We start from the raw sequence: 15,132 nt of genomic DNA, 5'->3' as shown, positions 1-15,132 counted from the left end.
AAATGTAACTAATGATAGAGCTTGATCTGTATCTCACAAGTTTATTCCCACCAGCACATTGAGAACAAAAATAAAAATAAAATTGAGGCAGGTAGAGATTTCGCTGGTTAATTTTATGAAAAACCTGAAAGTTTGTAAATAGGATGTGAGAAAGAAGGAAGAGCTGGTATTCTTGCTGCTGGCCTAGTGCCTCCTGTGCTATCATTTTCTTAATCCCAGTTTATCACTTTCTTAATCCCAGCTGTCTCTCTCTTATCCCAACTAGGTTGATGATGTAGGGCCATGGAGACCAAAGCAGCACTGATACTTTCAGACCTGTAAATGGGGCCACCAACCTCTTCGTCCTTCTATCCTAATCCGAAAGATGCTCCAACCCAGTGGCTAAGCCTGCTCTGTGCACTGCAAGCCTACTAGTTCCATGTGGCTACTTACATTTAAGTTAATGCTACATAAAGTGACATGATTAGTTCCTCAGTTGCATGAGCCACATTTCGAGCACTCTGTAGTCACGCGTGGCTTGTGGCCAGTGCAGACTGAACATGTCCATCATTTCAGAAAGCTCTGTTGACCACGCTGGCCTAAGCACTTACTTGGAAATTAATTTTCATTTTTAACTTACAGTTCCCTGGAATCTTGCTTTAAATACTTCAATGACTTACTAAGCGTCTCAATGCCATATTGATTGTGCTTTCCCATTTAGCAGTTGCCATGAGGGTAATTGGTAGTGTCTTGTGGGATGAAGGTCAGCAGAGTGCAGCAGTCACAGCGTTTTAACCCATAACCCTTTGACAAAGATACACTTCCCTTGACCGAAACTTGTTTGCTAACAGAGAACAATTACTGGATTTCATCGAATCTGAGAGATCATCAGTTGAAAGATGTGCCATTATCTTGTGTTCCAGTAAGCTATTCAATTATGATGTTCCACTTGTTTCAGAGTCATCTTAATTTCAGAGATGTTAAAATGTGAAAAACATCCACATCTTGGATTTATTGAATTATGATAAAATAAAAAGCCCATCTTCCTTCATTTACAAAATCGTATCTTGCAACATAGAAGGAATAAGACAAATTTAATTACAAAAAATTATACTTGGTAGTGTCTTAATGGATTGAGAGTTTTTTTTTAAATACCCTATGTTCTTTTTTTCTCTTATATATCTGGCTTTATCTCTAACAACAAATAACTCTCTCTCTCTCTGTATATATTTAAATATAAGAAAATTCAATCTTTTTACTGTTTAGGGCTGCAAGTTTTAACAATGCATATAGTCATGGAACTACTACCATCATCAAAATATAAAATAGTGTCCCAGCCAAAAAACTCACTCCACATCACTCTGTATTCAGTCCTTTAATTCCAGCCCATGGCAACTGTTGATTAGTTTTTGTCTCCATAGTTTTACATTTTTAGAAAGTCCTGTAAATGGATTCATACAGTATGTAGCCCTTTAAATCTGATATCTTTGAATTTTCATAATACATTTGAGGCTCGTGCATGTTGTGGGTGTTAGGAGTTTGTTCCTTTTTGCTGCAGAATAGTAGTTGATTATATTGATACACCACCATTTATTCATGTCACAGTTGAGGGACATTTATGTAGTGTCAAGTTGTTGATGATTATCAGAACAAGGAGTATAAACACTGAGACACGGTTCTGTGTGAACATGGATTTAAATTTCACTTTGGTAAGTACTTAAGAGTAGGAGTTGCTGAATCATATATTAAACATACATCTAACTTTATAAGAGACTGTGAAACTATTTTCTGAAATACCATTTGACAGTCCCACCAGAAATGTATGAAACTTTTCAGTTACTCCATGTAATCACCACTTTGTATCATAAATACCATTATTGCCATTCTACTAAGTTTGTAAGTGGTATTTGAATTTTCCTAATGACTAATCATTTTGAAAATTTTTCTCTGTCCTTAATTGCTTCTTTGGGTATACGCTTGTTGAAACTTTTCCTCAATATTGGTAGGGGAGGGGATTGTTATGTTTAATTATATGAGTTCTTTATTTCTTTTGGATACAGGTCCTTTATCATAAGTGATTTGCAGATATTTTCTTCTAGTCTTGGGTTAACGATTTCATTTTGAAATAAGTGATTTTTCTTGAAAATCAGACATTCTTAATTTTTATGAAATCCAGTTTAGCTTTTTTCACTTATGCATGGCTCTCTCTGTAGGAAATTTTGCCTAACCAAAACTCACAAAGATATTTCTTAGTGTTACTTCTTTCAAGAACTTCTAGGTTATATATTGAAGGTCTGTGATTCATTTTTGTTTAATTCTAATACATGTTGCAAAGTATGGATAAAGTTTATTGTTTTGTTTATGGGCATCCAATTATTTCAGCATCATTTGTTGAAAAGTCTGATTTTTCTTTCTCCATTAAATTGCCATGGAGACTTTGCTTTAAAAAAAAGTATTGAATATGTATGTATATTTATATCTATGTCTATTTCTGGACTTTATCTTATTCTGTGATCTACATGTCTATCATTTATTTAACATACTGTTTTGGTTATGGTAGCTTTATAAGAAAATAATTGTGTGAGTCCTCCAACTTTGTTCTTTTTAAAAATTGTTTTGAATTTTCTCTTTAGTCCTGTTTTATTTGCCCTTCCATACACATTTTAGACCCAGTCTGTCAGTATATTTTTTGCTGGAATTTTAAGTGGAATTGTGTTAGATCCAAAGATGGTTTTGGGAGAACTGACATCTTGTATGCCGTGTTCCAATGTATGAATACCATATATGGCAATATACTTAGATCTTCTCTTTTCTCATCAGTAAATTGTAGTTTTGAGTGTATAGATCCTGCACATATTTTTTAATCTTTATATTTAAGTATTTCACCATTTTTGACACTATTGTAAATGGCAATGCTTTTTGAAATTCAACTCCCAATTGTTCATTGCTAGTGTATAACTTTTGGACTCATTTTTCTGTATTGACATTTTATTCTTAGACATTACTAAACTCATTTATCAATGCTGGAAAATATTGTAAAATTTCTTGGGTTTTTTATGTACATAATTATGTCAGTTGAGGATAGAAACATTTTTACTTTGCAATAAGTATGTATTTTATTTTATTTTCTTGTACTGAATATGAATTCTAGTGTGATGTTCAGTAAGAATGGTGAGAATGGAAATTCTTGCCTTGTTTGCTTAGTAAATGTTGAACAAGAGAAACAATACACACAGACACTTTAATACTAAACCCACAGTCTTCACTATCACACCACACTGCATATTTAGATTAGTAAGATGATAGAAAGCATTAAATACAAACATGAGCAAGTAAATTATTTTCACAACCAATAAAAGTATCTTTCAAGAAATAAACTCAAGAGTTTTTTAAAGGTAATGAGCAATAAAATTTTTATTGGAGAATAATTAGTCCTTTTCTTGGTTTAACTAAAATTTAATCAGGAGTTTAAATAGAATTTAATCAGGAGATTAAGACCTGCATTTAAATGGGCAAGATTTAAAGTATATATATGTCACAAAAAAGGTGAAATGAACTAATCTTCTCAGATGTTTCAAATGTATTTTAAGTTGTAGTGATTCTAGTTAGAAAAAAAAAGGTCAGTTACATAAGGGATTTAGGTGTAATGTTAACAAAATACATAAATTAGAAGCCAAGTATATTGGAGAACTGCCTTGTTATTTGGAGAGGAAAAAAAAAACAAAACTGAATTTATACTTCACAGCTTAAATAAGAAATAATTTTAGGTGAATTGAAGAGATCCTGGATTTTGGAAGTACCAGAAACAATAATTGTTTAAAGTTTATTATGTGGAATTAGTGAAGCTTCTCTTGACATACTATTAGGGTCTGAGATAATAAGTAACTTTTAAAAATAATCACAAAAAGATTTAGAATTTCTCTCTAGAAAACACATACAGAGACAAAGAGAAAAGGCAAACATTAATTGGATAAAATATTTACTGCATTCACAAAAATAAAGTTGCAATTTGTAACATAAAAAGAGCTTTTAGAGATCAACGAAGATGAATAATCCCATAGAAAAAACATTGATAGATAAATCACAAATGAAGAAATGCAGAATGTTAAGAACTTATGACAATAGGGTAAGTCAATTTTCATTTTTCAGGCATCTCCATACTGTTTTTCATGATGGCTGCACCAGACGACATTCCCAGTAACAGTGTAGGAGGGTTCTCTTTTCTCCACACCCTCTCTGGCATTTATTGTTCGTGGACTTAAACAGTATAGTGATTCCTGAAAAAACTGAAAATAGACTCGCCCCATGGTTCAGCAATCCCACTCCTAGGCATATATATGGAGGAAACTCTAATTCAAAAAGATACATGCACCCCAATGTTCATAGCAACACTATTTGCAATAGCCAAGACATGGAAGCGAACTAAATGTCCATTGACAGATGAATGGATAAAGTTGTGGTATATATATATACACAATGAAATACTACTCAGCCATTTGCAGCAACATGGATGGACCTGGAGATCATCATACTAAGTGAAGTAAGCCAGAAAGAGAAAGAAAAATACCATTTGATATCACTTACGTGTGTAATCTTAAAAAAATAAATAAATAAAAAGACACAACTGAACTTATTTACAAAACAGAGATGTACTCACAGACATAAATAACAAGCTTATGGTTACCAAGGAGGAAAGGGGATAGGGAGGGCTAAATCGGGTGTTCAGGATTTATAGATAAATATAATTTATAGATAATATATATACCAAGTACTATATATAGAATAGATAAACAGCAAGGTCCTACTGAATAGCACAGGGAACTACATTCAATACCTTGTAATGGCCTATAGTGAAAAAGAATATGAAAAGGAATATATCTATATATACATAACTGAATCACTATGTTGTACACCAGAGACTAACACAACATGTAAATTGACTATACTTCAATTAAAAAGAGCTGTGACAAGATATTCAAGTTTAATCATAATCAAACTGCAAGTCTAGATAATGATGTTTGTTTTTGCTTTTGCCATTCAGACAATCTAAACCAGCACAATGGGTAACATTATTTTACTGTGGCATTAAAAAAATTAAGATACTTGTATAGCACATAGCACTATAAATTGGTTCTAATCTTTCTAGAAAATGACTTAATAATATGAAGCAAAATGTAAAATGTGCATATCTTCTGACCTACAAATTTTACTGCTGGGAATGTATCCTAAGGATATGCATAAACATGCAATGAAAATAATTTCAGTATTTTATATATGTGAAAAATAATATCAACCTAAATAGCTATTAATATGTAAACACTATCATATATTCTGGAAAATTATATTCACTATGTTTTTCTAAAATTTTAAGAAGTATTCAACACAAAGAGTCTTATTTATGGGGATATAGTGTAAAAAGTGACTAATACGAACTACATACAACTAATTTTATGTTTTTTCTCTTGCTTGATAGTAAGACTTTTATTTTAAAAATTGTATAATTTCAATTTAAGTAGAGTTTTTTTCTGATTTTGATTTGAGTTTTGTTTTAGCCTCCTAGTATAACGAAGTAATTTGTTGTTTTATAATTTGTCTTATATTTATAAGGGAACAGTTGGATATATTTTACTTTCTCCATTTTTCTGATGAGTAAAGTAAAATTGTTAAGTAATCTGCTCAAGAAAACACAAGCTAGGACTTGAAATGAAGAAAGAACATTTTCACCAAAGTTGCTGGAGAATGAAATGAATAACTTCCTAAGTTACATTCTTGATTCAGTCAGCAAATACCTTCAAGTGCTGTTGAATCAGTAATGTTCATCCTTGCCTTTCAAATTCTAAATAGAAATAAGTTTGAGATTTTGTCTTTCACGCTGTCCTATTGCAATGTATTTATTTATGCATTAGCATGCTAGAGAGAAATATAATGTACAGGTAGTTAGATGATGTTTCAATTTTTTTATAGTATAAATTGAAAACCTACTTGTGCCACTGTCAGCAATTGACCTTTAAGTGCTATTCAGGTTATCAAACCAGATATTTTTAGTATTGGTACATAGGAAATAGTTTAATGCCAATTGGTGTGAAAGTAGCTTATTTGCATTAATTAATGCAGAAAAGTCTGGTACATGAAAATAATTTATTGCAAAGAATGGCACTGTCAGTGAGGTTGGTACTTTATTCAGCAGTCTATTACCGTTAAAGTTACACGTTAAATATGAATAATTTAAAAGCTGATGCTAGGGAGCTTCTTTGAAATGAAATTTTGCATTATAGAAAACATCTCATGAACTAAATTCTAAGAGCAAGTCAAAGGAGGTTTTTCTATGATGATTAGTTAATTTATTTAACAGGGACTATATCAGAAAATGATTTATTCTTCTCACTCAAAGATCTCTTGATGTATAATAAAGTGTATTCTTCTCATGCTTCTATTCAGGTCAGTTGGGGTATATCCTGGACACAATATTCCTACATGAAACTGAAAAATGATGCCTAAGTATCTTCGGTGTATTGTCTGCTTATAAGACTTTAGTCATTAGCCATCCATTTTCTTAAATAAAATAAATATATTAAATGAAAACATGTTTACCTTATACAATTTCTTATTAGGTTGTCTGCTTTCATAGTGTGCTGACAATATCATATTTCAATTCAGAGTGAATACACTGTGAATACTAAAATAAAACAATATCTTATCTTTTCCAAATGGGAAGCCTACTAGACTCAAATAAAGCAAGAAAAAGTCAACATATTGCTTACTATATATCTTGTGTGGTGTTGGCACCATGATGCCTGTGGGCTAACAGAATGACTGTATTCGATTTGTGGCTATTTTTTTTTAATTAGCAAGTTTACTGTTACTTATTTTATATAGATTCTGCAAAATCAGAGCGGAATTTAAGCAACATCTAGACTTTATCTTTTTAAGCATCATTTATATTTAGTCTCGCCATCTTGAGTATTTTACTGTGTCTGCCATTTACCATAAGGGTGACACAATGAAAGAATCTTACATGGTTCTGCACGATAACATGTTAAAACAATGCTTGCGTGTTTGAAATCTGTAAGATCTTAGTTCCAGTCATGGTTTTACCAGTTGTGTATCCCAGATGGATAATGTTTTAAAGGTTATGGTGATCATTAATTGAGAAAACAAATGAAAGTAGACTAAAATACTAACAAATATTACTTATACCTTTAATTCTCTCCCATATTTATTTTTCCTTTTCACCAATACTTGTTGTTCGAAAAGCCTTTTTTTATTGAAGTATAATTGATTTGCAAAGCCCTTTTTTATACAGTGTCTTAAAAATATTTTGGTATAGTTGCATCGTGTAATTTTTGTGAACTGTATTTACTACATTAGAGAACCCTACATGATAGTCTAGTTCTTCATAGCATAATAAAGATAATTTTTTCCAACAACAGAACTACTACTTCCCTCATCATAAAAGGTATTCCATTATCCTAAAACCAACTTGGCACCATCCTACCACTTACTTCCAGGAGAAACAAACATACTTTTGCCTATATTGTCTTTTCTCTCACTGCCATTCTTTCATAAATACTATTTATTCAGAGACTTGCTTCCTTATAGTTTAGTTTTCCTAACTGAGTCGATAGCAAATCCATAATCCTATTTTAAATATTCTCAAGGCCATGAAAATGCATGCTATTTATTTCAGTTCGGCAGTTTAACTGCAGTGCAGAAAAGGTTTGGCACCCAGAGATTTAAGCCTCTGTTTTAAGCGTAAATTACTGAAGTACCCTGTTCTTTTTTCTTGTAAGTGTAACTCTCTTTGACATGAATCCCCATAGATGTCTTAGGTAATAACTGATACTACAAAAAAAAAAAAAAGTGAAAAACAGCTAAAGGAGAAGAGGATTTACATTTTTAATCTGATATATTAGATCATCGTTCCAATGAAATCTCTCTTAACTGTGATAATCACAATTAATTCATGCCTACTCCTGTCTATAAATCTCTGGATGGTGCCTTAAAAGGTCTTTCAGAAATAAATCTTTTGCAAAGCTGGAGTCATGCTTCCTGTCCCCAGCTCCCTGAAAGAGAGTGTTCAGAGAGATTAAGTCATAAAATGGGTTGTAGTCAGACAGACGTAGGCTCAAATTGTGGCTGTCTCCTTCTTAAACTTCCAGGGCTTCCAGAGCCTATCCCATGAGTTATGAATTATAGTTTCTACTTCCTGAAGTTGATTTAAATGAAAATAATATAATATATGTAAAGCACTCAGCAGAGTTGGGATATAGTAAATGCGTGATTCAACCATCGCATTAGTCCCTTCAATGACTAAGTTATCTGTTGTCTTCTCTATGATGTAATCTTGAAACAGATTACTAATTGCTTCTTGGAAAGCCTGTAGGTTCATAATCTAAAAGTCCTAATTTAACCAAGACCTGCAACTGGATCTCTTTATACTAATGTAATGTTTCCTAACCTTGTCCCCACAAATGAATTAAAAGCTCTTTGATGGCAGGGATCATGTTTATTATAGTCTTTGCATTTGGCGAGATACTTAACTTATGAACTTGCATGTAATTAGTATTCAACATATGTTTATAAGCTGACAGACAATATATAGGAATAAATAAAAATTATCAACTGATACTCTTGTATTTTATTCTGTTTTAAAAAAGACTTTTATCACCATCTTTTTTTTTTTTTTTAAACAGTACTTAGTCCAGTGTCTGTGTTGAAGAGCTTGCTTAACAGACATTTGATAAATGAATGGATGTAGCTGCTTTTCATTTACAGAGCATGAACCGTTCTGGATAACTTCTATACGTTTCTTGTGTTTTATGTTCTGGCAGGCCTTGAATATGCCTGTTTTTTCTTTCTTCCAGTAATATCGCATGCTATGTCCATGTTACATGTACAGTTGGTCTCCATTATTTAAAGATTCTGGAATTGCAAACATGCCTATCTTCATTATTGTATTCAGAAATCCACACTGGCTGCATTTTCTGTCATTCACAGGCACGTGCAGAACAGCAGAACGTTTGCACTGCCTGATGCACACTTTCCCAGCTGAGATTAAAGAAGGCAGCTCCATGCCTTCCTGTTCCAGCTCTCATACTGTAAATCAGTGTCCTTTTCATGGTCTTTTAGTGCTATTTTTCCACATGTTCGTGCTTTTTTTTGATGATTTTCCTATTTAAAATGCCCCTAAGCATAGTGCTGAAGTGCTGACCAGTGTTCCTTAGGTGCAAGAAGGCTGTGATGTGCTTTACAGAGATAGCGCATGTGTTAGGTAATTTTTGTTCAAGCATGAGTTATAATCCTGTGACCAGGAGTTCAATGTTAATGAATCAACAATATTAAATACTAAGTACAGTATCTTCAAAAAGGAAAACACATGAAAAAAGGTTATGCATTGATTGGTTGGTGAAAATATAACCAGAGGCTCACAGGAACCTAACCCTGTATTTCTCCTAGGAGCAATCATTCAGTATTTGCTAATTCAGTTTTTATGATGACTGATGAAACGTAACTACAACGAATAATGAGAGTCGATTATACCACACTTGATAATCAACGTTTAGTAATCTTCATCTTCTTAGGGTTCTTAAAGTAACGCAGAGGTGATGGGGACCAGATTGGCTTGTAGGATCTTATGCTTTCTGTGCCTCCCAGTACCTTTTGATACTATGAGAGTGAATGAGTGGACATCTCAACCAGCTTCCAGGAGGAAGTTTAGATCAAGTTTTTACACAGTGGATCTCAGTTTTGCTCCACATGCACTACCTTTGCCATAATTATTCACACTTTGTAACAAGCATTTGCAGAGATGGGATGACTATGTAATTTTTGACTGTGAAATGTTTTTGTCCCCAAGGACCTCATCAGATGTTCATTTTGGCTCTCATTATGCAGCAGTCAATCATTTCAGGAAAGAGACTGTGTTCTAACCTTAGTGACTCCAATTTTATTCTCTCATCATAAAACAAGATCTACCTAGCCAATGTAGAAGAGAAACCTAGGATAAAAGGAAATAAGGAATGTTAAAAAAAAAAAAAGAATAGAAATGCTATTCAGGGAAGGAGAAAGAAAAAGAGAGAGAGAGATACTGAGAGAGGGAGAGGTGCAGATTAACACAGACTGAACTTAGCCCAGTGTACCTTAACACAGATGTTCAGCAAAGCTAAATCTGATTCTCATTGAAAATTCCTCCCTTTCAAAATCTCTGCAACACTCTGCAAACAAACATAAAGAGATGTCTTACCTCTAACCCTGTTCAAGATCTCTCCTACCTTGTACTCTTTATATTCTATGGTGGACTTAGAATGCAATTTTAATTATGGAAAGTTGCAAAGCAAGAAGTAATTGAGATCTGCCAGAAGTTCACACACACACACACACACACACACACACACACACAACAAAGACAGTGGATTTAGTGGAAAGAGTTCTAAGCTAGGAGAAAATGGCTAAGTTCTAATTACTTGTAAATGGCAAGCTACTGGCTTTGTAGGGCACCTATACTATTTGTGGCTGAAACTGCAACTTGTTAGCTGTGTGTTTGCAGGTTACTCAGGGTTACATCTTTTTTTCTAATATTTTATTAGTTTCAGATATACAACATAGTGATTCAATATTTGAGTAGTTCATGTACATACAATATTATTGACTATGTTCCCTGTACTGTATGTGACATCCCTGTGACTTATTTATTTTTTAACTGGTAGTTTGTATCTCTTAACCTCCTTTACCTATTTTGTTCATCCCCTGACCGCCCTCCTTCCCCTCTGGCAACTACTAGCTTGTTCTCTGTATCTGTGAGGGTTAAGTACTTTATTGTGATCGTCCCTCACGACAAACCAGCTGAGAAAAACAAGCCCTGTATCAGGCTAAGAACTATGAAGCAGAAAGTGGATTTATATATCTCCCTCTCTAAATTACATCATTGGGAGGACATCTCAGTCCTTTGAATTCATACACTGAGAAGAGCCAGCAGTCTCTGTAACAAACATGATAGGAAGAGACCAAAATTCAGTGGTTATATCCATCTAGTTTTGTCTCAGTGGTTATTTTGGCTTGCCTTGACTAAAACAGTAATGCACAGGAACTCTCAAGATTTGTGTGAGCCTGGAATTCAAGTATACTAATTAAGAGAATGGATGAATAATTTCTTTTTATCCATAACACTGTTGACACATTTGAATGCTTTGAAGACCAAATGCTCACTTGGCAATTTGCTTTGGCAGTAGAACTTTCTGAGATGGCAAAAAAAAAAAAAAAAAAAAAAAAGGGTTTTCAAAGATGGTCACATTTCTCACCTCTTTGTCAGCTATAGTAGTAAAATCAAGGTTTAAAAATTTTAGTCAAATATGGAATTTTATAGAACACAATGTGAATGCCAAAACAGACACCAGTAAAAATTATTTTCACTTCTATGACTATAGTGAAGCCAATCTCAGATTTAATAGTTATTCTAAAGGAAATGGGAGGATAAAGCTTCACTGTAAAATGCAATACTATAACAAATGGGGGATGGATTGTAATTTCAACACAAAGAGAGAACACTAGTATCATTTTACCAAATATGTGGCCAATCACTTTTAATTAAAGCAGTGAGAAGAGAGAACAATTTGACCTCTAGGGAGATTTAATTGACAATATTATAATATTTGTGCAATGTACATCCACTACAGGAATAAAAGAAGCTTTTATAGTTGCAAGCTGAAAAATGAAAGTATCAATATCAGTTCTATAAATCCTGCAAATAATGGTATAACTTAATATAGCCAGATAGAGAAAGATTTTCTTCACTATATCCATATAGCATAGAGAAAAATAATTTCATTGAAATGTCACATACTTATCATCTCTTTCCCTAACATCTCTTTTGCAGTTTTCCTCATTTTCTCTCTTCCACTATTTTGAAATCTCTAATTAGTAAGAACATAAATATAGGGATATCTTTGCATTATCCACTATGGTCCTTAATGTCACCCCATCATGGGTGCTATGATCCTTGGGAATATGACCTTTAAAAAGGAACAAGCTTCTTTATAAGATGGTACTAAAATCTCTTGAAGACACGTACTTGAAATCAACTACTTAATTTGTAATTTTCAACTATTAATATGATGTGGATGGGTGCGTTAATCCCATTTTATCTCTGCAAACACCTCAAGCTGCAAGAGTTTTTTCCCCCATCAGAATCATTACTCAACAAATATTGATTGCATGTTGCATGCAAACATGACACTGTGTAAGGTAATGTGGAAGATACAAAGATAATACACACCTGGACCTGACAACATTCTAGTGGGAAAAGGAAACTGGTACTTAAAATATTGATATCCTTACACTGCAGGGTGAGAAGTGTCTTAAGAGTCCAGGGTAAACTGTGAGAGGAGTTTTCAACTGAAGGCTATGCAGAGGCTGTATTAGAAGGAAGGAAAAATTTTTCACCTGCATTAGCATAGGATATCCTAGATAAAAAAAGAGAAAAATTCAATATATGCAGAAGGAATTTGTCTAAATGATTGATGTATAGACTAGGTGAAGGGAAGTTATGGATGAAAAAAGTGAAAAGCATGTAGAATCCAATATACCAAAATCCTTGAATATCAATGAAGTGGTTTGAACTTTATTTTATAGGCAATGAAGAATCATTGACTATTTTAAGCAAGATAGCAGTGTAGTCACAATTATACTAAGTATAGAGTGGATTGAATGGGGGATGGGACTGATGGTAGGAAGAAGAGTTGGGAGGCTGTTGCACTAAGGCTCATCGAAGGTAATAAAATCCAGAACTAGAATATTTCACACTTTGAATTCTTTCTAAAACCAATTCTTAGATTTCTTAGATTTTGTCAAAAACATATATACGCATTAATACAGAGTCTTTATTCCAAACTAGGTCTATAACTCTTCTTTTTTTTATTTCAGATTTTTCATTATTCGTATACTGCTTCATATGTGATTTACAACATACACACTAGGTAAGTTCCTTGGTTTTCTGCTTTTCAGGGGCAATTGTCCAATGAAATTGTTGGTGTAGGTGTCAATTTGTTCATGTAAAAATATTTACCTTTTTTCAAGGGAAGTTTGGGAGTTAAATCCTCCAGAAGTAGAGGACTCCATCTTGCAGTATGCGGCCTGGGGTGTCCAAGGGCAGCAGCTGGTAAGCACAGGCATTGATATGCACCGAGTACTGTCAGCCACGGCCCTATGGAAGATGCTTACAGAAGCCACTCCCTTGTAAAAATTGTCCTATTACACTGGGTGGTTTTCATTTACCTTAGTATCTTTCATCTAGTGTTCTAATTTAAGAATATATCAAATAGTACTAATATTATTTTAACCATTAATTTACAAAAAGTTTATAGTGTAATGTATGATTAAGCTGCTATTTAATAATGAAACCCAGAAGATATCCAAGAATACCAGGGCCTCATCCTATAAAATTTCTGTTACATAATGTTTTCAGTTTTATTGATTCTTAAATCTGTGTTCAGGGTAAACGTTTAAGAGAAAAATCTACACCTGACAATGTTCTCTTAAGATTTTTCATCATATATGTTGAAATTCTCACAAATTCAAAAAGAGAATGATTGAGCAAAAGCAGTTTGAGCAAAACGTTATTCTCGGACATGTGTCATGGGAGCCGGATAATGGCTTTAAGGGAAAACTGCTCTGGAAGTGGTATCGCTTGCTTATCCGTGCAGCCTGAGCACTCTCAGAAGTACGATGCATTGCCAAGATGATTCCTAAATTGTGTGTGTGCTTATACTCCTACTAGCAGCACTATGAGAATTCCCTTTGCTTCATGTCCTCACCAAAAGCTAGGTTTTCCAGATCATAGTATTTGTTAATAATGACATTATGACTTCTTCCATGCCTTTTTTTTTTTTTATGGTCTTTTTTTTTTTAACTTTTTTTTATTGAGTTATAGTCATTTTACAATGTTGTGTCAAATTCCAGTGTAGAGCACAATTTTTCAGTTATACGTGAACATACACATATTCATTGTCACAATTTTTTTTTCGCTGTGAGCTACCTTAAAATCTTGTATATATTTCCCTGTGCTATACAGTATAATCTTGTTTATCTATTCTACATGCAATTTTTGGTACTTTCTATTTTACTAAAATCTTCCTTCACTAGCTACCCTATGAATGTATGGTGTGATCGTTTCTCTCTTTTTGTGTGGGCATATTTTCAAAAACATCCTCTATTATGCTTGTATGATTAAGGTTTACATTTATTTTGAAATAAGTGTTGGTAACTTGTGCAGTTCTAAAAATCCATTTCACCTACATTTTCAGAATTTTAGCATAATATTTTTATGACTTCTTGGTGTTCTTTTAATCTTTATAATAGTTGCTGAATTTTTTTCTTTCCTAGCATTATTTATAAGTACTTTCAATCTTTTTCTCATGATCAACTTTGGTTGATAGGTATAAATTTTACATTTGTCTTCTCAAAAAGCCCAATTTTAAATTTATTTGATACTTTCTAGTATAACGTTAGTGTTCTCTTTTTATTTTCTAATACAATCACTGAAGACTATAGAATTTTATCTAAAGTTTGCTTAATCTTCATCCAATATGTTTGATAGTAATATTTTTAATAGTATTTAATTTGATTTTTTTTTAAGTTTCATTGTATATTCTTATGTCAGGTAAATTATTTTGGTGCTTGTTTTTAAATTTTAAAAAATACGAAATTGGTTTTGAAACTAATTTGTAAAGTTCAAAACCAGATCTTTGTAATAATGACTTTGAAAATGATAAGACTTGATTTATGGCCTAATATAAACTTTTATAAATGTTTTCTGTGTGACAGGTATAGTGTTTTAATGTGCCGAGTAGACCTATCTTGATATATAATTATGCTTTTAAGAGTTTTATTTCCTTACTAGTGATAGGAGATATGTGATCTTTTCCTTTAGTGTTCTATAGGTTTTAGATTATATAACTAAAACTTTTATGATTTTAAGAATGAGGCAGTTTAAATGTTAAATACATCTTTTAGTGCATTGAAATTCTTGATACTCTTATCAATGTGTTCATCTTCTTTGCCTTTAGTAATTCTGATTGACCAGCCCTCACTCTAACCTTTTACAGAGTCCTTTGACAGACGTTAGAATCCTGTAGGTTTTGTTTTTTTAATTAGAATTGC

The 15,132-nt window shown here is 32.9% G+C and overlaps 1 protein-coding gene across 2 annotated transcripts in view; it reads left to right on the top strand.

The window, feature by feature from the left end:
- DPP10 (dipeptidyl peptidase like 10) overlaps positions 1–15,132 on the top strand; it is a 556,919-nt gene that overhangs the window by 422,886 nt on the left and 118,901 nt on the right. For both annotated transcript variants that reach the window (XM_010973252.3, XM_074363531.1), the window contains exons 6-7: positions 12,898–12,950; positions 13,051–13,132. In XM_010973252.3, the coding sequence (XP_010971554.2) occupies positions 12,898–12,950; positions 13,051–13,132 (135 nt within the window). The remainder of the gene's footprint in view (positions 1–12,897; positions 12,951–13,050; positions 13,133–15,132) is intronic.

The sequence above is a fragment of the Camelus bactrianus genome, chromosome 5, assembly GCF_048773025.1.
Source record: "Camelus bactrianus isolate YW-2024 breed Bactrian camel chromosome 5, ASM4877302v1, whole genome shotgun sequence".
Classification (NCBI taxonomy): domain Eukaryota; kingdom Metazoa; phylum Chordata; class Mammalia; order Artiodactyla; family Camelidae; genus Camelus; species Camelus bactrianus.
The sequence above is the reverse complement of the archived record's forward strand: the minus strand, read 5'-3'. Positions and strand labels throughout refer to the sequence as shown.